The 26,399-nt window shown below is 33.3% G+C and overlaps 2 protein-coding genes and 1 long non-coding RNA gene across 5 annotated transcripts; 2 read left to right on the plus strand and 1 right to left on the minus strand.

Annotated features, from left to right (window-relative positions):
• Positions 1-292: 292 nt before the first annotated feature.
• On the minus strand, positions 293-5,035 carry LOC136998040 (uncharacterized). Its single transcript, XR_010888619.1, has 2 exons — positions 4,661-5,035; positions 293-3,886 (listed from the first exon to the last, which is right to left on the minus strand). It is a non-coding gene; the product is annotated as an uncharacterized lncRNA (long non-coding RNA).
• Positions 3,251-21,523, plus strand: Gp150 (glycoprotein 150). 3 transcript variants are annotated; one of them, XM_012359634.2, is made up of 9 exons: positions 3,251-3,631; positions 15,062-15,335; positions 16,632-16,924; positions 17,432-18,012; positions 18,271-18,613; positions 18,695-19,057; positions 19,252-19,425; positions 19,496-19,715; positions 19,885-21,523. In XM_012359634.2, exons 2-9 carry the CDS (start codon positions 15,075-15,077, stop codon positions 20,275-20,277), a joined length of 2,628 nt encoding a protein of 875 aa, XP_012215057.2. In that variant the 5' UTR covers positions 3,251-3,631; positions 15,062-15,074; the 3' UTR covers positions 20,278-21,523. The 3 variants fall into 3 exon arrangements, with proteins under 3 accessions (XP_012215057.2, XP_012215054.2, XP_012215055.2); XM_012359631.2 differs by having other exon boundaries at positions 3,253-3,631; positions 19,873-21,523; XM_012359632.2 differs by lacking the exon at positions 3,251-3,631 and adding an exon at positions 13,702-13,860 and having other exon boundaries at positions 19,873-21,523.
• A 1,001-nt stretch (positions 21,524-22,524) lies between these two features.
• On the plus strand, positions 22,525-26,184 carry T3dh (Type III alcohol dehydrogenase). The gene is made up of 8 exons (XM_012359630.2): positions 22,525-22,730; positions 23,199-23,307; positions 23,782-24,045; positions 24,242-24,474; positions 24,542-24,775; positions 25,143-25,305; positions 25,644-25,925; positions 26,026-26,184. The coding sequence occupies exons 1-8, from the start codon at positions 22,678-22,680 to the stop codon at positions 26,107-26,109; spliced, it is 1,422 nt and encodes a 473-aa protein (XP_012215053.2). The 5' UTR covers positions 22,525-22,677; the 3' UTR covers positions 26,110-26,184.
• Positions 26,185-26,399: the final 215 nt, after the last annotated feature.

A 26,399-nucleotide genomic window follows, 5' to 3' on the forward strand; every position in this document is an offset into this window, starting at 1 on the left:
TTAGTCATTTTAATATTGTTAAATACTTTTTCAAAAAGTGTGTGTTGCACGTAAATTGCTTCATAAATTTGGTAGAATATGCAAAAGTAATAAAATATATATAATAAAAAATAATAAGTATAATAAAAAAGTATAGTATGTTAGATGATAAGTGAAGCCTATTGTTTTACAGCCATTCTATTTATTATTTTGTCATTGTTCTGTCAAATAATTTTTTACGGTTAATTAAAAAAAAATGATTAAAAATAGTTTAGTATGTATTTCTAAACATAAAAAAATAGCACTGTAGAAGTTTCCGTAATTAAAATTAATTGTTTCTTGCAACAAATGCTACAAAATATTATTTGAATCATGTGAATACAAATTTTTAACGTCTCGTTACTCCTAACGACATTCTCATCGGCTAGCTGGTATGCACAGGTATAAAAGCTCTTATCTGATAAGAACCGTCGGTACGCGATAGCGTGTTCAAACCAGATAAAATCATTTTCTGGTTGATGATGCAAAATCAACAGGAACTACTCCGTTAAGAGTTGAGTTGGCATGATTCGGTAAAAGTATTTCGCAAGATAAGGAAAATTTTTAACGTTTCTCTTATCTCGTATCTATTAACTCTTCGTCTTCTTCGTTAGCAATAAATAGAACACTTTCGTCTGAAATATCGCGATGCAAATAAAAACAATGATAAGTTTGCAAAGCAAAGCTTTTCACTTCTGTTTTATCAAAGTATGGTAGACGAGAAATTGCGTTTAGAAATTTTTTTTTAACAGTGACATCGAATTCTACAAGTATTCCGCAGAGGACAGCATTCACTGTAATCTAGAGATCTCTATCTTATCGACAAATTAATGCGTGACTGCAAATGTACCGAGTTATCACATTAGATAATATTTGCATTTCGCACATTCTTATATAAAGAAGTATTGCTGACAGTCGCACATTTTGAGTGCGCTCCGTTTTAGCAATTTTAATAATTGTAAAGAAAAAACACGCGATATATTACATTCGTCAATAAATGACAGCTGAATGCGTTTCTGCATACAGTTAGAATGACATAAAAATATTTGTGAGTACAAAGAAATTTTTCATCGTATCTCGCTAATAGAAATGTTTTCTCTGTCTGGTGATCATCCAGAGTTTAATATTTATAGAATCTTTAAACTCTATTGAGTCTCTTAGTAAGATGGTAATTGTTTCTGCAATATTCAGAAATCACAAGGTTATAAAAAAATGTCCTACTATTAATTTTAAAATGTGTACATTTCTGTGTATCAAATACACATAAAATACTCACGTAATATACACGAATAAATGTAAGATATTTTACTAAAAATCTTTTTTTGTTTTGTATGAATTTTTAAATCACTTTCAATTCTTTAAAAAATTACAAATACAAATGATAATTTGACTTAAATTTTTCGAACTCAAAAATATTATAAAAGTTAAAGCAAGTAGCAACGATGTTTCACATAAGCAAACGCTAGATGGCATACAAGAGCAGAATCAAGAGCTTACTTCTGCTTCACACAATTACCATTAGTATTAATTAACTATTTGTAAATGTTGTAAAAAATAACTCAATATTCTATCTAATAGCCACCAGTTGTATACAAAAAAAAATTCCAGTAAAATGTTAACAATTAAGATTATCATTATTATTATGTAACATCAGTGTATTTTTTTTTTAATTGCTTGATCCTATTAAATTTACTTTATAATGTAAAAAAAATTGTGATATCAATACTGCTACAATATCGCTAATAATATCGCTAAATTATCAAATTAATAATAAGTTTTATCACAAAACTACTGCAAAATTTTTACACAAATGTAATAAAAAAGATATAAAAATTTCTCTAGCCCCATTTTACTTTATATTTTATTATGTTCTATTTCACACCCAATTGTATCTTTCATTATTTTATATTATACTATTTAAAATATCGATATATTTTCCAATATCGTATTGAATAGTATCGTGACAAGCGGCGCAGCTTTATTTGCGATGACTGCGAAATAATTATCTTATCTGACCTATTTTAAGCTTGTGTTACCGTATCGCGTACAAATATTAACTACGCCCATATAACGTTTGGCATAAAAACTTTTGCAGTTTCGTTGTAAAAAAAAATAACAACCATGAATCATTCAAAGCATTTCGTTCCGGTTGCATACACAATGTGAACGTTTCAAGCAAAACTATTATTTTTTTAAATATTTATCTACGCTTTTGACTCGAAAATTCTCAAATATATAGGAAAATTTTGGTTTACCAGCAGATGGCAAACCTGATCAACAACTTTCTCGTTAGCGTAATAAAATTTGAATAAACAAACGTTTATCAGAACGCTAAACGTATATGAATTTCTAATTATAAACTACGATTATTTTTATGCAGATAAACAAATAAGAAAAGATAAAAGAAATGTTCTAATTACGTACAATTGCGAATAAAGATTTTTTATAATAGCCCAATGCATAGAATTATAAAGTATGCTTAATTAGCTTAATAAATTTTAAAAAAATATATATTTTATATATATATATATATGTCTCTTTTAATATTACGATATTTTTTATGCAATGTTTTTTTCCTATGTCTCAAAAACATATCTCAAATTTTATCATTTATCATGAAACTTCCCAAGCACATGTCGCAATGCACACGTGTTACAATCAAATCACATCTAAGCTTATGCTGTTATTATCTTATCTGCATTACATTCTAAGAACTTATATGTGTTGTCGTCATCTTTCAACATTTTTAAGTTTGGTAGGTATAGTATAAGCTGCTATAAGTATAAGCAGGTATATAAAGTAGGTATATACAAGCATCATTTAGTATCCAATCAACATTAAAAGATTTACTCCAAAATAGAATTTTTCAATTTATAATTCTTCGCAATTAAACTGCTGTAATTGTCAGATTCTTAATAATCATTACAAGTTTAAGCCTGATCTCTGTACTTGCAATAAATATTGTTGATATCTTGCCTTCAATCTCTTGACAATAATTAATAAACTTTTGCCAGAATTTAAAATTAAATCTTGCATCTCTATATTAATCTCATTATTTCTATTTTGCTGGCGTTGTTCCGAAATCTGCCAACCGAAATGTCAAGTCATCGTTCGGAGTCGCAAAATTGAAAGCAGATTCTAATGCGATCTGCTCGATCCCACCGCTCATTTCCATCATCCACGCACTTCCTTTTAGCTGGACCGTAGCTTCTCGCCGCTCGTGCGGTCGCCCACGCAGTCGATCGGCAACCTCGACGCGTTCTCGAGTCTTTCGTTCCGCTTGAGCTCGAACTCAAACTCTTACCCAGGTGGCGTGCCAGTGCTCACCTGTCAGCGTCAATTTTTACCTGAGATCCTCTACCAAGTCGGGGACTAGCCCGACCAATCGACGTGCCCGACCCTGGGGCCCCACGCTCGGCACCCATTGCGTTTCTCGAACGCCTCGAATACGCTCGGCTCGAACAGGCGTTTAGTTCAGGAATTCCACCGTGTGCAATAACAAGAGCAGCAATCTTGCGTAAACCGATCCTCCCGCTTTGCGCACAGTTCGTCACGAGATCGTCCACATTGGATCTTTTGCTCGCTGGAACGTCATTCAACATTCGTAGAGCAGGTGAGTGTTGATAGCGATAGGTCCGAGATTAGAATCCCTTCTGTGACTGGTAACGCGAGATCGGCGATCGGTAGCACAATCGTTCGCTTCATCAAAATGGCTCCGACCTCATTTGACCTCACCGAAGAATCCTTCGACAAACTGACTTACTACTTCGGACATTAATTGCTTTATCTTTGGAATTATCTTATCGGATGTGAGCCATTTTTTTTTTATTGCGCCGCGCGTTATCGTCAGAATATGTTATGCCGATCCCTGGAAGACATTTTATCGCGTTTAGTTTATAGTTTATATCATTCCAGTGATTCAATGACTAGTAATGCCAACACATCTTCTTTCCTTATTTGAAATTGCGTTTTTCTTTTTTTTTTATTATATTGTTTTCTTAACATTTATTCGATATGAGAAACGTTTCGAAATATAATAACATGCAATATCTATTTTAAAATATTTCTTGACGTCATCTTCAACAATGACACGTGCCTGAAGGAAATAAAACATCAAGTATTTCGAGGTTGTTGTAGTATACGTTTCTTTTGTCAACATTTTCCTTGCTCACAAATCGTACTATTATTTCATAGTAACAATAAATAATAATTCCATAATAAATAAAATTCCGCGTAATAAAAAAATATATCAAAGCGCATGAGTATATTAAAAAAATTAAAATTCCAAGTTGCTGGGATTATATATATAATTTCTCAGTACAGAATTATGAAATTTTTTGAAAAATAGTTTTCTCAATAAAGGAATTTCAAGAATTTTCCTTGACATGTCATTGTGTACACATTATTTGTTATCGCGGACATTGTCTTCGACTTTTTGATGTGATTATAATAATCGATCAGCGGATAGTGACGTATGTATATACAATGTATGATTACATATAATTGCATCATTAGCTACAATTAAATATAATTGAATATAATTGTAATACAATTAAATATATTTGATTATATATAATTGAATCATTAGATTGGACGTCAATGCAACAACTAACCTGAAGTACAAATAGATTGATAAATATACCTGTCAATGTTATGTTTACCGACGTCGACTGAGCTCCTCGCTTTGCAACTCCTTTCAATTACAGAAATTCATAACAACTTCGAAATACTTTCAAAGTGGAGTTTGAACAACGTACAATCATCGGCAAAAAGTGCACTTAAATCATTCTCATATCCGATTCTGCCCCACGCGCCAACATAACCTGGAAACCGCCGCTGAATACAAATTCTGGTCACGAAGATATCACGTCGTTGTCGATAGTCACAAACAGTCGCGGAACTCTCTACTCGAAGCTCGTTACTTGGCGCATCTGAGTAACGTGGTTGTTGACTCGACGGAATGTCGCGTGTACACAGTGATCTCATCGTATATTTTTAGGCGTCATGTACGCGAACATTAAATCCACGTCGATCGGTCGAACAGATTTTGGCCCGGCCTCTCAATGACTTTCATAAAACTTTCCATAAAATTCGCTCGCGATAGCGTATTGAACGAAAAAAGCAACGAATTCTTCACAAATTCCACTATCAAGCTATAATAGAATACGGAAATTAAATAATTCTCTTGTTAGTTTATTCGTATCCTCTCGTTAAATATTTAAATACGCGTGCAAACGTATTTAATCATTTCAGTAACGATAATAAAACGTACAGGCAGGTGTTGTAATTATTATGTAAAGATTAGGTATGTATTTAAAAATTAATTTCTGTTGCACCCAGTTGTTCATTAACGAGCAAATAATTAAAAAAAACGAACTTTGATCTAATAATAAAGAGCAATCGCGACGAATATTAATCCATTCGCTTATTCTTATCGCATACAGTATTGTTCCGCCTATACCGTTATCGATATCAAGCGATATTTAAATACCTAATTCTCTTTTTGAAAAGATATCGCAATTTTACGTATACCGATTTTAACTTGCACTCGTCAATTTTAATCTAAATTTTATCCTTGAAATAAAAAGAAGAGTATTGTTACTTCCACCTGATCTTGGGTTAACGCACTACAATATATGCAACGTATGTCATCCTTCGGTTACTATTATTTCGTATTTGACGAATCAGATCGTGCGTTACGCAATAGCAAGGTCAATGTCTATCCAGATGATCTATAATAAACGCCGAGTGCGGCCGTTTTCACAATCAGTGATGACGGTCAAGGTGCGAATAAAACATTACTGTGCAGCTACCGAATAGATCACAAATCGCCTTGTTGCATTAAATATATTGGATTCAATATTGTGATTAAAATAACAACTATATATTTGTAAACACTTTTATATATTATGATTCAATTTAAAATTTTTTTGCAAAACATTTCGCGAAGTTAGATTGTTGTGTGATTTTTATGTTTTTATACCAAGATAAGATATAAAGAAAAATACATAATAACAATACACAAAAAAATATTATTTGATTGTAACTAATCAGATCGGAAGAAAGTAATAGCATTAAATTTTCGTTGATTTTATTTTATTTTTTTTTTTAATGTCTCCGTAGAGTTCTAAAGATATGAAACATTCATAAAGCGTTTCAAAATTCTTCCAAACTCGAAAGTATTTCTCAATGGCATTATTCTGCCTCTAAGCGTGGAATCTTTATCTTGTCTTGCTTTTATTCGTAGTCATTCTGGACGTATAAATATCGAATGGAAGAGTCAGCCAGATGTACCGACTCATTCTCTGTACATCTCGTTTTTTTTCTTCTTTTTTCTTTATTCAAAGTCCAGAAGAGAAGAAAACGCATGCGATGTTCCACGCAATATGACACGGCAATGAGCTTTTTATCTACACGATGAATAATACAATTCGACAAAAGAGATCATTAAATCATTAATGTATGTCACTTATCGTACGGTCAGTTTCAGGATTTCCAGTAGCGAGCAAAGTACAAGGAAAAAATAGATCACATTAAAAACTGATTTGTCCGATTTATGTTTAAATGACGCATTTTTTCTTGCATGTAATTTGAAACTAAATGGTTTTATCAAGTGTAAAGGCAAAATATAGTCATTATCAGCCTGAAACACTAACTTAAAATATCAATGCACTGATTGAAAAATCAATTGATTGAACAATTAATTAGCACGGCATTGCTAATAACTCCAAGAATATCACAGAATCGTGCGTGAAAGAAAGATACATCTATGTTCTTGATGTTCATCAATTCTAGTAATATTTATCTCAATGCATTTCATGCATTGATATTTTAATTTCAGTTAGCATTGCTAATTAATTCCAATTAACGAAATCATTAAAGACATCTTAAGACAAAGATACGATACGTAATTTATTCCGGTTGTCACGATTCCACAAATAAGCAATTACAAACTTTTCTCATATAATTTCCTCCTATTCTAATTATTCACTATTTAACGTTATTTATATGATGCGCAAAATAATATTCAATGTTTATTTCCCGTCATTGAAAGTGACAATTTAATCGAACCCCGACTTGAATCTCTCTAGAATTAACAAAGAGCATTTAAGCAGTAGCTTTATATCTTCCCGGAAGATATTCCAGCTCGATTCATGTGGAATGTAACTATAAAAGGCAACGAACATGCTTTCGATGCACCGTGAACCATCGGAACGATAGCGTCTCTCAATGCCATGTTATTGTGACGAGGTCGGACGATAATAGCGTAACGTTTGACATTTTGAAAACATAAGACACGGCTTTTTCTTTGTGCTTTTTAATAGCCCAGAAAAGAAACTTTATTTTATCGCAATCGCGAGTTGCGTCGCAACAAAAGAATTATGAAAATTATTTCACACTATAATCTAAATAGTTTATTTGTGAAAACACAAGTGTCACTTTTTCCTGATGTTCTGAGTTCTGGTTGATATCGAAACAAGGAGAAAATTAAAAAAAATAAATTTCTGTTATCGAGATGTATCAATTAAAAGTGTACGTAATTATAGATCATTATCAATTTTATCAACGTATACATCAAGTACTTAATTCCCGGTACAAAAGATCTAATGAGAATTATGATTATTATCAGATAATCACATCAAGTAACGAATACATACACGTTGACATGCATGTTTATGTGGAGTACTTTCATAATTTATATATGTTGCATCTCTAAATCATAAATAACGTGAAAATTACATGTTTTATTTTTATTAAAAAATAGTCGAAATTAATTAAATCAATCAATAAACAAAGACAAATTTCAGAAACATTCTCCAAAACATATGTACATGCAATTTTCAGTAATATACGCACTCTGTATAAGGCACATATAAAGATAATTTCTCTGTATGTCATATTTAAATTGAATAAAGATATATGATATGTATATCTTCTGTCCTTGATTTCGCGTTATTCATAAGCGATAACCAGACAGCCTCGTATCGTACGTTCGTATCGAATACGAAGTATCGACGACACGTGTGTGGCCATATAATTTTACCACCCACTATTTCTCTTTCTCTTCTGCCGAATCACGAAGACCTAAAGGGTCAACGGCGTGGATTGACCCCTAGCTACACTGACGGTCACTGACATAAGAAAAAACATGAATTCGCACGAATTGTCCCGGTACTGATAAAATGTCGTCATACTCAATAGATAATTTCTAATAATTAAAGCCCCGTGGCTTAAACTAAACATTTTTGAGAAAAACTTTTACGAATTCTTATGAAATTTACAAACAACTTATCTCAACTGCTAGTTCTTTGAAACAGATTTCTTTAAAACGTAAAAAAAATAACAAAGAAGAAAAAAATTAACGTAACAAATTGTTCTTACACACAGAAAAATACATACTGTATTTAAGTAAATATTACTTGTTTTAAGTATTTTATAAGTTCATATATCCACAAATCTATCGTAAGTTCATCATAAGCATCAAATTTATTCAAAAGATATTTTGAACCCAGTAAGTTTAATACTTCAACCAAAAATATTAAATTAAAAAAAGAATTCTATTTGCTTATTAAATTAACCAAATCTGACTTTTCTTCGATACAATTTTATAATATTCTTCACCAAAAAATAATTACTTCTTTTGAGTATATGATAATGAGTTTATCAAAAATTTGTGATGAGTATATTTTAAGACTATTATCAAGAAAATATTCTTTATTAAAGATAATTGTTACTTAAAAAAAGAAAAGTAAGCCGAGTAATTACTTTTCTTAGCAATAGAATGATATTTTTCTGTGTGTAAGCTCGAAATTATTGAAAGCTGTAAATTTCGAGATACGCGATAAATCATCGCTCTAGTTGCGCATCCTTTCCGCACTGTTAAGTTTTCGCTTAACAAATTTTTATTTCAGATTGTGAAAAATTTAAAAATAATGAAAAAGTTGAAATTAATTATTATTATAAAAAAATGCACTGAAATAATTTGAATATCTAAACAAAAATTTGAGAAAACTGAGCTTGTATCTGTAGAGAAGTTTACAGTGTTATTTTATAGATAAAATTCAGGAAAATTTTAGAAAAACTTGAAATACGCGCGTGTAATTTCCCTGCTGTTGTCATACTGTTTGCCATATTGTTTATTAGCACGTTAAATTACTAGAGGCAATATAGCGCAGCCTGAGACAAAACAAATATGCTCTTTGAGTACAGGGTACGAGAGATAAATATACCGATAACACGAGATAAAAAGCACTATGGTATCTTTCATGATAAAGAAGAAATGGCGAAGCGCTCTTAAGGGTTAAATGAGTTCAGGTATATATACGAGGATAAGAATCATTTAATTAAAGAGTTATTTTGTACCTGGAATTCTTTCTAAATTTTTTAAAAATGTCGATAATAACAATTAAACAATTAAGATATCTCTCCAAGATTCAAAGTTAAAAATTTTTATCTCATAAAAATACTGTGCACAATAGTTTGCTTTCATTATACTCTTACTTTCTCCTCATTTTTATAACAAAATATGTGTTTTTTATCGTGTTACTTAATGATAACATATTTTGCTTACATTATATGAATACGTTATACAATATTAAACAGATATTAATTATAATTGAGTCAAGAAGTATTGTCGTTATTCTGAATAATACGTAAAAAATATTAATAAAACAAAAAATTGTAATCATTAATGTAACAAATACGCAATATTTATCACAGTAAGTATTAACCTAGAAGCTAAATATGAAAATAAATCATAGTCTATTATGTACTTAAGACTCGCTTTGCGACTAAAAATATCGTACATACAATTTGTCAGTGCAACGTGTGCAACGGTCATGCATTGCGTAAGTCTCAATTATGATGCAAGAGCGTTTATGCTACGAAACAAGAGCATCACGATTACGAAAAAAAATACAACATACAAAAAGAACAAAAAAGAAACAAAGAGAATGCTCCTTTTTAACACAAGCACGTTCATTTAACGTGCAAAACAATATACTTTTACAACCTATGCATATTTCATGATAAGAACTGCAATAATAATTATACTAACAATTTATCGACATTTTGCAAAACAATTGCACACGTCTTTGTGATGGCAATATTAAAATTTCATATATTAGTATTTAATCTTTCAATGCAAAATTAAAAGAAAAAGTGATTCAGATATGCAAGCTGCTAAACGCAATAAATAGCAAAATAATATGTTTTTATTAACTGTTAATTAATTTTACTTCGAACCATTTCAACATGTTAAATATCATGTTAAATATCACAAAATTTTTCATTTTTATATTTTATTAATTAACAATTATACAAATTGTTAATTAATTGAATATAAATTGACTAAATAAAAAATTTTGTGATATTTAACATGCTGAAATGCATGTTTGTTCGCTGGTTCGAAGTAAATGGCAATTATTCACGACGATGCGTCAGTAGACGATAGAATGTGAACGTGCAATTCCTATTTGGAAAGCAAAGTATCTCCTCGAGGACGCGTGTTTGCGACGTTAATGTAAATACGATAGAATGTGTTTCTTGAAGGCGTGGGCGTTCAAAACGAAAAAACCAAATGTGCTTCAATAGTATTTTGTCGATCGTGTCATTCGCTTTCGCACTTAAGACCGAACTGCAGTTCAGCTTATGATAGCTGCTGCAATCTAAAATTAACTACCGTCGTTATAAATAATAGTTAGATAGAAGAGTAGTTAATAGAAGAGTACGGATCACGCCAATTCAGCACAATCGACTCACACTAATTGCACTGCATCTACATGCATGCGCATACATCTACGCAAACATATGATCAACGAAACAACTTTCGATAAGGAAAGTGCGAAATTAAGAATTGGAATATTTTACGTAAAAAAAAAACTATACCGGGAAAACAAAAGTTTCTAACAGATTTACTTATTTAACTCCCGCCCAAGTATTGAAAACATTCGGACTCATCTGCGCAGACTGTTTATGTCACAGTCGTGGTCGTTTTATTTGCATCGCTCGATGCAAAACGCTTCTGCGATTCAAGTTTGTGTGCGTCTTCTAAGGCGTAAAAGCAAAATTCTGCGGTAGGTCTGAAAAAACCATCAGCGTTAAGATAATTCGAAAGTTAAACCGTATTTCATCTGTTGAATACAATTATTTTAAGATTTCATAAAAAGAATGAAAAGCGAAACCCAGTCACGTCGTTGGTTTGTTCTTTTACTTTTTTGCATAGAAACTTATCGTGCAAATATTTTCGAACTCAGCATAAATAATCAGTATTATGCTCGCTCAGCTGGTAAGCTATAATTCTTTCAGCTTGCAGATTTATTTTTCTTCTTTTGCTTTTTAACCTCCCGTTCAAGCCTATTGTTCCCGTTAATTCACCATTTCAATTCTCCTACATCATTTCTGTACCTGAACGCAATGCGTTCAGGTAGCTACGCTAAAGTGGCCTGTTATGCTACTCGAAAATACTGAGATTTATCGGACTTCTTATACATCAAGCTGATTCCCAGTTGCACTGGACCCGCCGGCAATTTGGGATTTAAAGGGAGGGGCTGACCACCTGCGCTTGCTTCGCCTCGGAGCGAGTAACTCTACCTGACTCGAAGTCCGCCGAAGAACCGCCGAGTTATCTTTTAAGAATCAAACAAAGACTCCAGATGGAACTCGCGCGCCCTATACTTTAGCTTCCGCTTCGTAAATTCACGTTCACACGTAAATATACATACGTTTGTATGTTTGTCCGTTTTACATTCGTTCTTTCTCTAGATACATCTCACCGACGGGTGTAACGGGTCGATGATACTTTTCTTTTCTTTAGTCCCGTCGACAAAAAAAACCGCTCCATATGTCGTTGGAAGGAAGCAAAATGGAATTTCACAAACACCTCGTTTCCTGAACATCTTCCAATTTATCTCAATAAAACATAAAATGCTAAAAATGGTTGACAAGGTTAACTCAAATGTCCTATTGGCGTAGATGTCAAGCATAAAAATGACTGATTCGTTGTGAAAGATCAAAATTTAGAGTGACATTCCAAAAGATTCTAATCTTGTCCTTCGCTCGATCACGATTCAGTACAAAAAAAATCACTGTGTAATATAAACGAATATCGATGAGCTTTCAAGAACTCGCACGTAGCTGTGATTACTCAGGTTACCAAGTGAGATAAATGGGAAGAGTCGGTGTAAAATAACTCTATTGTTATCTAGATGTAAAGAACGTAATCTCGAGTGACTATTGCGTAGTGCATTCGTCACACATGTTATAAGTTTCAAGAAACTTACACTGACAAAAATGTTCTGTTACGAGCTTGTAATCGAACAGATGTGGAATCTACCAGACTGTTGTTGCATTAATAGGAATTCTGGTAGATTCAACCAGAATCTGTTTCAAAATCGAACGGACGGTTTGTTGAATCAAGCGGAACATTTTTCTCAGTGCAGTAACGTGACTTTTTTCCAAATGTATAAGTTTGCTCCGATTTCGATTGCAATTCTAATACCGTCGCGACATCGAGAATTCCTCGGAAACCGGTCTGCGCGTTTCCAACGCGGAAAATAATTCGCCGATTTCCATACTGACGTATGTCTTACGTAGGAGGTGCGCGTTATAACTATTTCTCGTTCTCTTCGCATTCGCAATTCCGCGCCAAGAAATTATTTACGCGGAAATTGCTTACGTATAAAAACAACACGATTCTCGCGTAAATCCCACTCCGGAAATTAATGCACAATCGTCAATCTATCTCTGTAGAGTCGAATCGACCGGGAAGACAAAAAAAAAAAAACACGATGTAAATAAGCCTGTCTGATATGGCCGTATCGGGCGATAACAATGTGGGTCTTAAAGTGGGGTCGCATTTAAAAATTATATTATCGTCTATTATTAATAAAAACTTTTGCATCGGTATGCATTGTGTATACATACATTGTCTCGCAAATTATCAAATCTCATATTTATCCTGTTGAATAACCGACAATAAAGCAACTTGCGCTACAATTTTTGTGTTAAACCAAAAAATAATGCGTGTGTGCTTATTTGAAGATTCTTATTCACTTTATAAATTTCTAGTTACACATTTGCGATTATGACAATACTTTGTCGAATAGGCTTTTTGGCAAATGTGACGCAATAGAATCTCGCGAGTCAGCAACAGCGAGCCAGCGATCAATAAGAACCGATATTGAGTGATAAAAGCAATTCTGACTTATTCGATCTTCGTACTTAAGTCGAGTCACCCCCTGATAAAAAAATACGTGACTGATAAGATGTATATTGATTAAATACACTTAAAACACGAGCAACTTGTTTGCTATAATATAAAATGCTATAATATAAAATCGTGAATGAGTTAAGTTGGAAGTTTATGAGGTGAAAATTAAAATTTTCCATGTAGCATACTATGTCAAATTTCGGAATCATGTTTTAAAAACATAATCGTACATCGCATTACTTTGCTGACGATAATTGAGCGATTGTGCAATATTGCATTTTCAATAATAATTGCTCAATACTAATAATAATATCTCTGACAGGATATTTCCATCTTCGATGTTCTTGATACTTCTTGATACCGATTCTGTAATTATCGAATAACCAGAACGCGCATGTTTCCATCTCCATCTATCAAAAAGTTTGTACTGAATGCGATCTATTCATATACGTGCCAGAAGTCTGCAAATCGTCACAGTTATCTAACGTCAGCGACCGTAGGTGGGGCGGTAACGTGAATAGCGTTGCACCGGGTGCAGCAACGATCCATTAAAATCTTTACCACGAACGGAGCGGAGTTTGGGTTTTGTCCCTCGAGTCTGTCAGTTTCTTTTGAAGATCGTCTCAACAAAGGTACATTTCTTGCGGACAATATGAAATCTCGATTATCCAAACTCTACTTTATCAAATACTCGAATTGTCAATAATTTTATATTTGTGTGGAATCTAAAAATAAAATGCATTATGCATAAAAAAATCAACTATGCATTTCGATTTCGACCATAAACAAAATATTCAATTAAACGTTAAATTGTTCGAATGACATAATGTGCAATAATGTAAACAGTATTATTTTACTGTATTTAAAATTCATCTATTTTTTTCATTAAAAAATAAATTTCGAATAATAAACAAGCTAACAATAAAATAGTAGAATTAAAATCCCGTTTTTGTGTTTTTATAGAAAAGTAAAAAAAATATATGTAATTTGACAAAAAAAATCTTAGAAGTGACGAAAGGAAGTATCGTGAAAATAATTTGTATTATTTCGTTGCAACCGCTATGCTTCCACTCTTGAATTTTGATACGCTATCACGCGACGTGATACTCCAACATAACAACAATAACTCGATCTTTTGAAACTTCGATACAGATTCTTGAGGAGTGAATAAGTGTATTTGTGACGCCATAAATCGATCAATAATGCAGTGATATAAAATAATAAATTTTACCAATATTTTTCAATTTTTGATAAATTACTCCCGTTGCTTCCTATTCAGTAACGTTTTGAAGTCTAACAAAACAATGTTTGCCTTGAAGAACAGGCTGCTCGCCAGATGTTACTAGAGAAAGGGCGAGAAAAAATCTCATATTACTCATATACGGTGACATAAAGGTAGCGCACTTCCTCTATTGACCGTAGATTTTAAAGAAAATATTAAGAGAAATAATTATATTTAGTTATATATCGAAGACGAGAAAAGAATAACCCGATAGATTTAAAAAAAAAAAACTAAAATTTTTTAATGTACAAATAATTTAAACTAAAATTAATTATAATATTTATACTTCAAAATTCATATGAAAATAAATAATATAAATAAAAGATTAGTGAACAATCACTAATCTTTTATTATGCGGAAAAACCAAAACATAATTATAGTTATATAAATGTAATGGACGACTGTAATAGCAAAACTATCACTATCGATATTTACATCTTTAGACATACGCCAGAAAGCTACTGACGTAGACATTTTGATGTGTAATCCGAGCGTGAGTAAATCCCCTAAGACTTCCTTGTTATCTAATAACAAAATTCGATTATTTTCAGGATAAACAGCAAGATGGAAGTCATGGCAGCTCGGCTGCTGACCATCTTCCTGACAGCCATTGCTGTCGCAGCCGCCGTTCCCACGACTTCATACTCTACTACGGAAAGTCCTATTTCTTCTACATTCGCAAGCCAAGTAAATGCAACAACTGCCGCAAATCTAAACCCAACACCGAGCGACAAATTATTAGACTACGCTAGGCCTTTCGCGAATGTGAAAGACATATTGATGCAAGAAATTCACGATTTAGATAAAGACGCTCCAGATGCCAAGGTTAGTGCAAGTTTTACATAAAGAACATAGTATTCTTTAACAATTTAAGTCCTCTAATAAAATATAATGGAATCATACAGTCAACGCATTCACATCAAAGAAAACTCAATTTCGTACGAATTTACGAAGTTAAATTTGCGTAACAATAATTAATATTATATTATTAGGTCCTTGAATAAGTTCTCGCTGTTTCTTAAAAGATGGCGTAGCGGCACTCTGTGCATGGAATTTCGTACGGAAACGCATCAGCTAAGTAGTACTATATGTAACCTCAAATTCTAGTAGATACAGTTTACCACAGTGTCAACCACGTGTTTAATTACCTATTGCGAAAATGTCTACTTTTGTGCCAAATAAAGTGTTTTTGCGGGGAATTTTATTGCACTGCTTTATTCAAAAAAAATCTGCAGCTGAAGCACACAGAATTCTTGTTGAAACATATGGTGACAATGCTCTGTCGAATACGACATGCAGAGACTGGTTTAGGCGCTTTAAAAATAATGACTTTGACCTTGAAGATAAAGAACGTTCTGGAGCACCGACAAAGTTTGAAGACGAAGAAACCTAATGAAACTATCACGGGAGCTCGCTATCGACTTCAGATGATGCGTTTGAGTCGAGCTCTAAAAGAAAAGCGGCCACTATACGGGCAGAGACACGACAAAGTCATTTTGTTACATGACAATGCTCGGCCACATGTGGCAAAACCAGTCAAAACTTACCTGGAAACGCTTCAATGGGAAGTTCTACCTCACCCGCCGTATTCACCGGACATAGCCCCCTCGGATTACCACTTGTTTCGGTCGATGGCGCATGGTTTGAGCGAGCAGCGCTTCCATTCTTTCGAAGAAACCGAAAAATGGGTCGATTCATGGATTGCGTCAAAAGATGAATCGTTTTTTCGACGGGGGATTCAATTACTGCCAGAAAGATGGGAGAAAGTGGTCTCTAATGATGGACAATACTTTGAGTAAAGTTATTGTAAGCCTTATATTTTAAATTAATGTTTTTTTTTAACAAAAAAAACAGCGAGAACTTATTCAAGGTCCTAATACTATTAACATTAATTAATATTACTTGTTAATATTAAATATTTTTTCTTTAGTTGCTATTTTTTCTACTTGCATCATTAAAATCATAAATAGCAATTAAACATTTATGTTAAAGAATAAATTATTCGATATTTATTTTAATTATTCGAAGCCGAGTGCGCATAATTTAGAAAGCCGAATATGACCCCGGTATTTCTGATTTTCTCCGTGCCACTTAAGGGTTACGCTTAATTACGATATCTAGATCCAGGAAGAAGTGGCGGAGACCCTCAGGGCCGAAGCACAAAGAGACCGCACAATTAAGACGACCGTAAAACCGACGACGGAAAAAGCGCTGAAAGTTGAGGACATAAAGAAATTCGAGGACATGCCGTACGAAGATGATCTCAGCGACGAGGAAAACGAGAACGATGAGTACGACGAGAACGACGAGAACGACGAGAATGACGACGATCTCGACGACGACGAAGGAGTAATGATGCAGTGCCCTGATTACTGCAAATGCGCCGGGCAATATGCCTCCGCTATGTCAGCAACGTATGTTTCTTAATCGGATCATTATATAACTGAATAATGTCTCTTAATGACGAAAGATAAAACGTCCACTGATAAACCGTTTCCTATGCAGAGAGCATGATAATAATATATTTTTTCCTTCACTTGTGAGAAATTTTTTCATGCAGTTAAAATTAATCATTCTTTTTCGTCTTATCGCGTGTTTTGACCTCTCCAACATAATTGTTCACGCAGATGTGCGCAAATGGATGAATGAAATGAATAAAAAATTACGACGTAATCGCGTTTGAACATAATAGCGAATAATTTTCCTGTCATAGTGATTTTCTGTGTACGTTCTTTGCTTCAGAATTAGAATATTAATACATTTAATATCTCAGCTATGTGGAATGATCTTCTATCGACTTTCCACTATAGAGCGATCGAATTAAACTCATTAACGGTGGTCACGTGATTAATATTTACCGTAACAATCGTACATACAGTACAAAATATGCCATTTTCATATCCTTCTCTTTTCATTTATAGATGCGTGAAATTAGTTGATGGGCAATCCTTCGCGCCGGGCATCGCGCATTTGCGAATTGAAAACGCCGGCCAGATTCGTCTGGGACCGAATGCTCTGCGATCTCGCGGTCTTCAACAATTAGAAACCATCACCATCAGCGACACGCACATAATCGAGTTAGACCGCTCGGCCTTCAACGGCCTCACATACCTATTCACCGTGAACTTGACGCGGAACGGTCTTCAGGATATTCATCCAAACACTTTCCAGAACAACACGCAACTCGGCCTGCTCACGATCGCCGGTAATCCGCTGAAGCACATGCTAGACTCAAAGACCAGACACTACCTGCTGCACGCATCATCGATGACCGAACTTGACTTTTCGAATAATGGAATAACGAAGCTGAAACGCACTGCCTTCGTTAAAATGCCTGACCTCAATTTCATCAATTTACACGGCAATAAGTTGAAAAATATCGACTTCAGGCTCTTCGATGAGTTGGACTCGCTCATAGATGTGAACCTCTCAGATAATCTTCTGGAAGATTTGCCGCTTGGGTTGTTCGTTGATAAATACATCCAAACTCTTAACATCGCTGGTAAGAATAATGATCATACATCGTGATTTACAATTTAAATTAGAAATTAAGATGCGATTTGAGAGAACAATTGATTCCTAAATTAGATGAGTGAGCAGAGTAAAGATGAACAAATTTGTTATTTAAAACACTTGAACTTATTGTGCGATGTCATTTAAGTAGAGAATTAGAACAAATAATTAAATTCAAACTACTGGAACCGTCAATAATTGATTAAATTGAAAAGCTTCTGATTAACACAGCAAAAATTGTTTGTAGGAAATAATTTTACGACGTTGGAGGACATAAGTTCTCATGAGATGACGGTGCTCGATGCTTCGAGAAACAAGATCAAGGCGATCGGCAAAGAGGATCTGGAGGGTCTTCCATCGTTGGAACAATTACACATCAGATCAAACAATTTGAAGAGGATCCATCAACACGCTTTCAGCAAACTCTACGAGTTAACGTATCTGGATATCAGCGATAACAGGCTCACGTCGTTGACCGACCATCACTTCAAAGACATTGCAAAGTTACAAATTCTACTGATGAATGACAACCCCGCTTTGCAGACTCTGCCGATTTTCAAAACCTACGGTTACACTTACAACTCATTTAGGTAAAATATCTCAGCTTATCGCTGCATTCAAGAAGTAAGAAGCGAATGAATCGTATAATAATTATCGTTCTTCAACTGCAGCATCTACCGTTTCGAATGCGCGAACTGCGGTCTGGATAATCTTGATGCAGAGACGTTCGAGCAAATGCCGACGTTGACTCGATTGAATCTTGCGAAGAATCGTTTGACCAGCATACCCGCTGGACTCCTCAATCTTCCGTCTCTTCAAGAATTGGATCTTTCCGACAATATTATCACCTTTCTCGAGCCAGAAATGTTCCACGGCGCCAAAAGCTTGGACAAACTGAGTCTCGCCCGCAATCCGCTGAGGACATTGCAAGTGGAGCCGTTCCTCAACTGTCCCGATCTCAAAAAGCTGGACGTGAGCCATTGCAACTTGGAGCGCGTCTGGAGCGAAGCTAGAGTGCCGTTGCCAAATCTACGGTGAGTATCAAGCTATCGGTTAGAAAAAATTTTCCATGTGAATTCAAATTGAAAAATAACTTTCAATTCTCTCTTCAATGAAATTAGGAGTGTGCACATTGTCGCAACGTGATTAAATCTTTCGCAGTTAATAACGAAATAATTCTGTAGCTGTTACAATATTGACCGATGTGCTTCATCTTTTCATTCTTCAGGTTCCTGTCGGTTCGCGAAAATCTTTTACGGCGAATCACCGTCGAGGAGCTTCAAGCTACGCCGAAACTCACTGGTCTAGATCTGTCGCGCAATCCCTTGAATTGCGACAATGAATTCACCGAAGCTGTACAATATCTCACCGATAACGGTATTGTGCCGACGGAAACATTCAGGTGAATATTCAAGTTCAATCCAAAACTCGCGTGAAGAGTTTCACCTTGAACTTTCATGATACTCTTACAGTCATGTCAACGATTTTGAATTCAACATCGAGAACGATGCCGATTCCAAGGGCATCAGCGAATGGACGGATCTAGCGAAGATAGTTTGCGATGGAATCGACGCTGGCCCACCGAGCAGACCGATTCCTAAAAAGAGCGAGCAGCCGAAAGTTCTTCTAGGACTCGACGTTCCAGAGAACTCAGACTCAGATACCCTGAGAAACGAGCTTGATAAGGACGAGGTAAAGTAAACAATTCATATTTGTCAAAACGCGCTTTAGAAAGACTTTTTACTCTTCCACCTAATTTTCCAATATTTTATAGTTTTCAATTATTCAATAATGTCGTCATGTACCTATCAATTTTACAAACTTAAAATGATAACTTATTTCATCGTAGAACCTGTTAAAGCTCGAGATCGATCATGGAATGCGGGAGGTCGAGGATCCACGACTTCTGGAAGATCAAGAATACGAGGAAGACTTCACGATTACGGAATATCACTCTTGGTACAACCTGAGGCCCGGCTTTAAGGTCTGGCTGGTTTCCGGCACGGTTCTATCCGTTCTAGTCGTCTTCCTGCTGGTAATGCGCATTGCTTGCTTCTTGGCAAACAAACGTGGACGAGGTCCCGTCCTCAGGCCACCTATGATCCTACGTCAAGGTCTGATCGACAACAAGAACTGCGGTTTGGTGTACAAACCGCTGCACGAAGAAATAGCAACGCCTCATATGCCAAAACGAGGTAGCTTCTACTCAAGCAGTACCTTCCATTACGACAAAATCGTGCCAGAGAGTGTATAGAGATAAATTCCTGATTAATCAAGTGGCCAATTACGGGGCGATCGGTTGACGTGATTGGTCGTGGATGCGGGCCGCCGAAGACTACTCTCACAAACCAAGAGAAATTCTTTACAGACTGTTATCGGGTGATCGACGGGAGCGGATTCGAGAAAATATGTAGACTCGAGAGAGAAAATACATTCGAGAAAATAGATTCAAAAAAATAGATTCAAAAAAAAATAGACGAGCGAGTAACTTTATCGCGAAAATATATATCTTTAGTTTCCAATCAAAATGATTAATTTCTTTTCTTTTGGTTCGATCATAGCTTGCTATATTGTAAGCTTGCGTAAACTGATTTCCATTGAATCAATATAAAAAATGGACGAAAGTCCAGATAATAATAATTATGAGCATTTAATTCGATCTCGTAGAAATGCGATTTACCGAAACGCACATTTCACGGGCTACAAAAAAACGTGATTAATAGAAGTGTTTGTTGTTTGTATTAACGCGAACATGATGCCTGATAGAAGTAAGATATAATCGACATTCACAATAACTTAGATATAAGCAGCAGTGCTATCTTATAATCGATGAGTATAAATTTTTTTGTAAGAAAGTTTAGATCACTTTTGTGTAGAGAGCTACGAAAACTTTCAACAAAGTACTTATTATTTATAAACTTGAAGCTTACAGCAATTTCCCGTCGGATAAACATACTGGCCGACGAATTTTTAAACATAAAAATAAAAAATGCCTAGATGTATTTAATTTAATGAAAAAAATAAAATAAAGAGTTTACATAAAAAATTAAATAAAGAGGTACAATTTAACGATAATTTCAATATCGCAGAAATTGTGCAAAAAGCGATTGGTGATGGACGAACGAATGAATTACGTATCATGGATGTACAATTTTATATAAAACAATAAATTAAGAGCTTCCAGTAGAACGCCAGGTTATAGTAATATATATCAATAGTATCGTAAAAAATGAACAGCTTCTAATTACTTAAAGTGATAATATCTTTATCCGACAAAGACCCAGTAACTTATATACAAAACTAACATTTTGTAAAACGAACATTGTGTCGTTACGCCAACTCTATTACGCTACTATATACATATATATTATACTATATATATATGTATACTATATAGATATATATATATGTATATATATATACATATATATATATGTGCTATATATGTATATGCTGTAAATAACAAATATCGTTTTAATAAAATTATAATGAAAACTAAACTGCAGTTTGTTCTCTGTCCTAAATAAGTATGTTACAAATACGAACGAGAAAAAAAAAAACAAATGTTAGTAGTCAAGAACGATACTGTGACAAGAAAGAAAATAAATTTGCAAGTAATTATATTCAATTAAGATTCAATATAAAAATCAATCGTATCCCAGTAAACAGAAGCCAACAGTAACGTAACGTCAGTGTTGTAATTTCCCACTCAACAATGTAACTGCAATATAATACGTAACAATTATATTGTTGAGAGGGAAATTATAATATTATTGTTATGTTACTTTGTGTCTACTGGGATACAATGATTAATATGTCTGTAGAGATAGATGACATAGAATGCAATGAGTGCGATTGAATAATTTCTATCATAACAAGACGCGATAAATTTATGCAAAATAAGTCAGGCCAGAATCACTGACGTACGTTGAACAGCATATTGTAATACGAGATACATTAGAAAACTTATTTAAAAAATCCATAACCGCGACTTTAAAAAAAGAAAAAAATAACCATACTTTAATCTACATATTATATACATGTTGTATTTAATAAATTAAATGTTTTAAATAATATTTTGCTTATGTATAACATAATATTTTATCTTAAAAAATATTTAAAAATATTTTTGCCATATAAAAAAAATCAAGCATACAGATCAATAATTAATTGTTAAATAATTGACTTAATTATTCAATCGAGTCATTCAAAACACAAATAAATTTAATAAATTTCCTTCCATTTTAATAAATTTTGGCATAAAAGTTTAAAGTTATGCGTAACACTGCGCGTTTAAGATTTAAATCTTCATATTTCAACTTCAGATACTGAGATTTCAGTCATTCATTTTTCTAACAATTCGAATGGTAAACAACATGCGATCTACAAGACTCTTGATAAAATTCTATCGACATAATCCTGCCCACATACGAATACGAACACATACAATAAAGTTGTGTCAGACTTAAGCGGTAAATATGCTGTAGTAAAAGAGGGGGAATATAAACTGGTCGTCGTGTCAAGTCGAGAGTGAGGCACGAGAGCTCATAGAGAACGTGACTTCGTAACATTTTCAGTGAAAGAACGTATTGCAATACCGTTCTAACCGGCGCTACTGAATAATTTTTCGATAAAATCACATCTAATCACTAAAATGCTGCCGAGACGACGCGTCATTGATCTTTTGCAAGTCATTTCATCTCAATCGTAAGTGTATTACTATTTATCAAGAATTTCCATACAAAAAATAACAATGTTATCTAAGTGCGAGGTATTTTTAACCGCATGTAACATCATAGAGATTAATCTCTATGATGATAAAAGATAAATTTAATTGCAAAACACATAGCATCTTCGTTTATCTAAAGCATCAATATAGACAACCATAAGTGAGATCAATATAGACAACCATAAGTAATAATAATTGAAAAACCGTAGTCTCTTATTTCATTAAAATTATAAAAATAATTTCCATCAACTTTTCGAAAATATTATATAAATATGTTAGAAAAAAGTAAAGTCGGTCACGATATCGGTAGAAATTTGTCAGAGAAACCTACATGTGCAGTATTCAGTAAAGAAGTGCATACTAGTTCGATAGCGATGCTCGATAAAACTGATAACAATGCAAAACATAAAAATTTTAAATGTACTTGTTTTGACTTGTGTTTTTAGATGCAGATGTCCAGCGCATGGAAATCCAGGAGCTACCAATGTACAGAAACATGGGATTGCTCGAAGCACCGCGGCAAACGTTACGCCTAATAAAGAATATGCTTTCGAGGTAAAATTGTGAGAAAAGTTTACACAAAGAAAAAAAAAATTATTAAGTCACGTGTATGATAATATGTCGATTACATCGTATACTTTAAAATTATGAAATCGAAGACCTTCCGCGTATTGAGGAAAACTAAGATAAGGATTGTTTTTAAAGTAGTTCTATTCGCTGTCGCATTTTTGAGTTTCTGATAATCTGATAACCTGAATATTGTAATAAACCATATCAGATGCGTGATTTATATAATGCTCTAATAAATTATTTCTATAAACTATTTCTAAAAACATTCACTCATATAAAATAATACGTGTTTTGCAAAAAATATTTTAAGTGATGCCAAAGTGTAAAAAATTAGAAAAAAATGTTAAATATTCTGTAATCGCTTATTTTCTTGTGCTATTTTAAAATATTTAGTAATGTAATAGTAACAATTTTAATTTATATATTATGTTATTTAGTAAAATTTATATAAAATTTTAGATGGCTTGTTCTACGATAAGATATGGAATAGGTGTTACAAGAGAATTGGGGATGGACATACAAAATATGGGAGCAAAGAGAACATGTCTGATGACCGATCCAAATTTGGTAAACTTAGCTCCTGTAAAAGTTGCTATTGACAGTCTCTCAAAACATGGCATTCAATTCGAGATTTACGATAAAGTACGCGTGGAACCAACTGAACAAAGTTTACAAGACTCGATCGAGTTTGCCAAGCGTGGAAATTTCGACGCGTTTATAGCGGTATGTATGCAAGAAATACAAATACATTAAGATACGATTACATCGATTAATTTTTATAGTTTTGATGTAAAAAATTATAAGCGTATGTATTTTATTGAATTAATAAAGAATTATTATTTAAAGCTGACGACGGATAAAAAATTGAAGAAAAATTATTTGTGCAATAAGCTTGCAAATTATAAATTTTAATGACTAGGTTGGCGGTGGTTCTGTGATGGACACTTGCAAAGCAGCAAATTTATACAGTTGTGACCCAAACGCCGAGTTTTTAGACTATGTAAACGCACCGATCGGAAAAGGAAAACCGATTCAGATTCCTTTAAAACCCCTTGTCGCCGTTCCTACGACTTCCGGTACCGGTTCTGAAACAACTGGAGTATCTATTTTCGATTATCGGCCACTGAAGGCCAAAACGGGGATCGCGAACAGGTAATGCTCATTGTGTAATATTAAATACAAAAACATACAAAATTAATTCGTTGACACTCTTATCTAGAGCTCTACGTCCAACATTGGGAATTATCGATCCTCAACACACCCTTAGTTTACCAGAAAGAGTATGCGCGTATTCTGGTTTCGATGTGCTCTGTCATGCTTTAGAATCTTTTACGGCGATACCCTACACAGAGAGGACCCCATGCCCACCAAATCCGATTTTGAGACCAGCTTATCAAGGTAGCAATCCTGTCAGCGATGTCTGGGCGCGATATGCTCTACAAATTATGCGCAAGTAATAAACCACTCAATTATCTATGCAAAATATCCTAAATGTCAGCGTACTTATTTTAAACTATTAAATATTTGCAATTAAAGTAAAAAAACAATACTTATTTTCTCATTAAACTAAAAAAAATTATGTAATATCAAAAATAAAAATATCTTAGCAAATAAAAAATAATAAAAGTTGATTTTTTAATATAATTTTTTATCAATTTTAAATTAACATGAATTAAATTAACATTAAGAAACTAAAAACTTTAAAAATAGTAATTAAATAGTGAAAAAAATTGATTTTAACTTCGTTAAAAAAAGTACACATTTTTTAAAACATAAATCAATAAAAAATGTGTATCAATAAGGCTGAATTTTTTGCACAGATACTTTGAGCGAGCAGTTTACAATCAAGATGATTTGGAGGCAAGAAGCCATATGCATTTAGCGAGTACAATGGCAGGCGTTGGTTTCGGAAACGCCGGTGTTCATCTTTGTCACGGACTTTCGTATCCTATCAGTGGAAACGTTAGAAATTTTCAACCAAAGGTACTTATAAGGTTAAATTTGCATATAGTATTTTATAATGCATGAATATTATATATATTAACTCATACTCAAAATTAATTTAATTATTCCACTAAACTTGAACGAATTTATCCTGATATCTTCAACTAATGAAACTAATGAAAGCCTTCAATCAATAATCATATAGCGATATAATTATAAAGTGCATTTTCCATCTCTATCACTTATTATAAATATTTTTTAAACCAAGTTTTAATCATCCTATAATATATAAAAAATTGGATATTTAAAAATTCTTTATATTTTCTTATCTAAATTAATGATTTTTATCTGAATTGTTATATTTCGTCTTATTTAAGGGTTACAGCAATGATCACCCCATAGTTCCTCACGGCTTATCCGTGGTGATTTCCGCCCCAGCCGTGTTTTCTTTTACGGGAAACGCATGTCCAGAGAGACATCTGGAAGCTGCGGAACTGCTTGGTGCAGACGTTACGAATGCTAAGCGGGCTGACGCCGGCCAAATTTTGGCCGACAAGGTTAAAGAATACATGCGCCTTATGAAAATCGAGAACGGTTTATCAGAGCTCGGATTTAAGAAAGAAGACATTCCTACTCTAGTTCAAGGAACATTGCCTCAGGTAAATGACACTCAACATCCCATACTGTTTATTAAATGGAAAAATGTAATAACATCAGTTATAATAATTGATTTGATATTCTCTATTTTTATTTTTTTAGCATCGCATCACAAAACTGGCACCTCGCGAACAATCTGAAGAGGACCTCGCACAATTATTCGAAAATTCATTTACAATCTACTAATAATGAAGTTAATATTTCAATAATTGTAATATATATAAATATATATAAATATATATAAATATATATATATATATATATATATATATATATCAGAAATATATATAAATATATAAATATATATATATATATATATATATATATCAGAAATATATATAAATATATATATATATATATATATATACCAGAAAATTATAATAAATAAAGATTATTTTTTTATGACAAAAATCATTTAGTTTAAATTTTTATTTTCCGAAAATTTAAAACTAATGTATAAATACTGATATATCTCT

The sequence above is a fragment of the Linepithema humile genome, chromosome 2 (assembly GCF_040581485.1).
Source record: "Linepithema humile isolate Giens D197 chromosome 2, Lhum_UNIL_v1.0, whole genome shotgun sequence".
In the NCBI taxonomy this organism is placed as follows: Eukaryota; Metazoa; Arthropoda; class Insecta; order Hymenoptera; family Formicidae; genus Linepithema; species Linepithema humile.

Excerpts from the sequence above, each read along its gene's own strand:
- Gp150 (XM_012359631.2), top strand. The coding sequence starts at position 15,075 with ATGGAAGTCATGGCAGCTCGGCTGCTGACCATCTTCCTGACAGCCATT. Across the intron at positions 15,336-16,631 it reads AAGACGCTCCAGATGCCAAG|ATCCAGGAAGAAGTGGCGGA; the intron begins GTTAGTGCAAGT and ends TACGATATCTAG. Across the intron at positions 19,058-19,251 it reads GTGCCGTTGCCAAATCTACG|GTTCCTGTCGGTTCGCGAAA; the intron begins GTGAGTATCAAG and ends TTCATTCTTCAG.
- T3dh (XM_012359630.2), top strand. The coding sequence starts at position 22,678 with ATGCTGCCGAGACGACGCGTCATTGATCTTTTGCAAGTCATTTCATCT. Across the intron at positions 23,308-23,781 it reads ATAAAGAATATGCTTTCGAG|ATGGCTTGTTCTACGATAAG; the intron begins GTAAAATTGTGA and ends ATAAAATTTTAG. Across the intron at positions 25,926-26,025 it reads TTCAAGGAACATTGCCTCAG|CATCGCATCACAAAACTGGC; the intron begins GTAAATGACACT and ends TTATTTTTTTAG.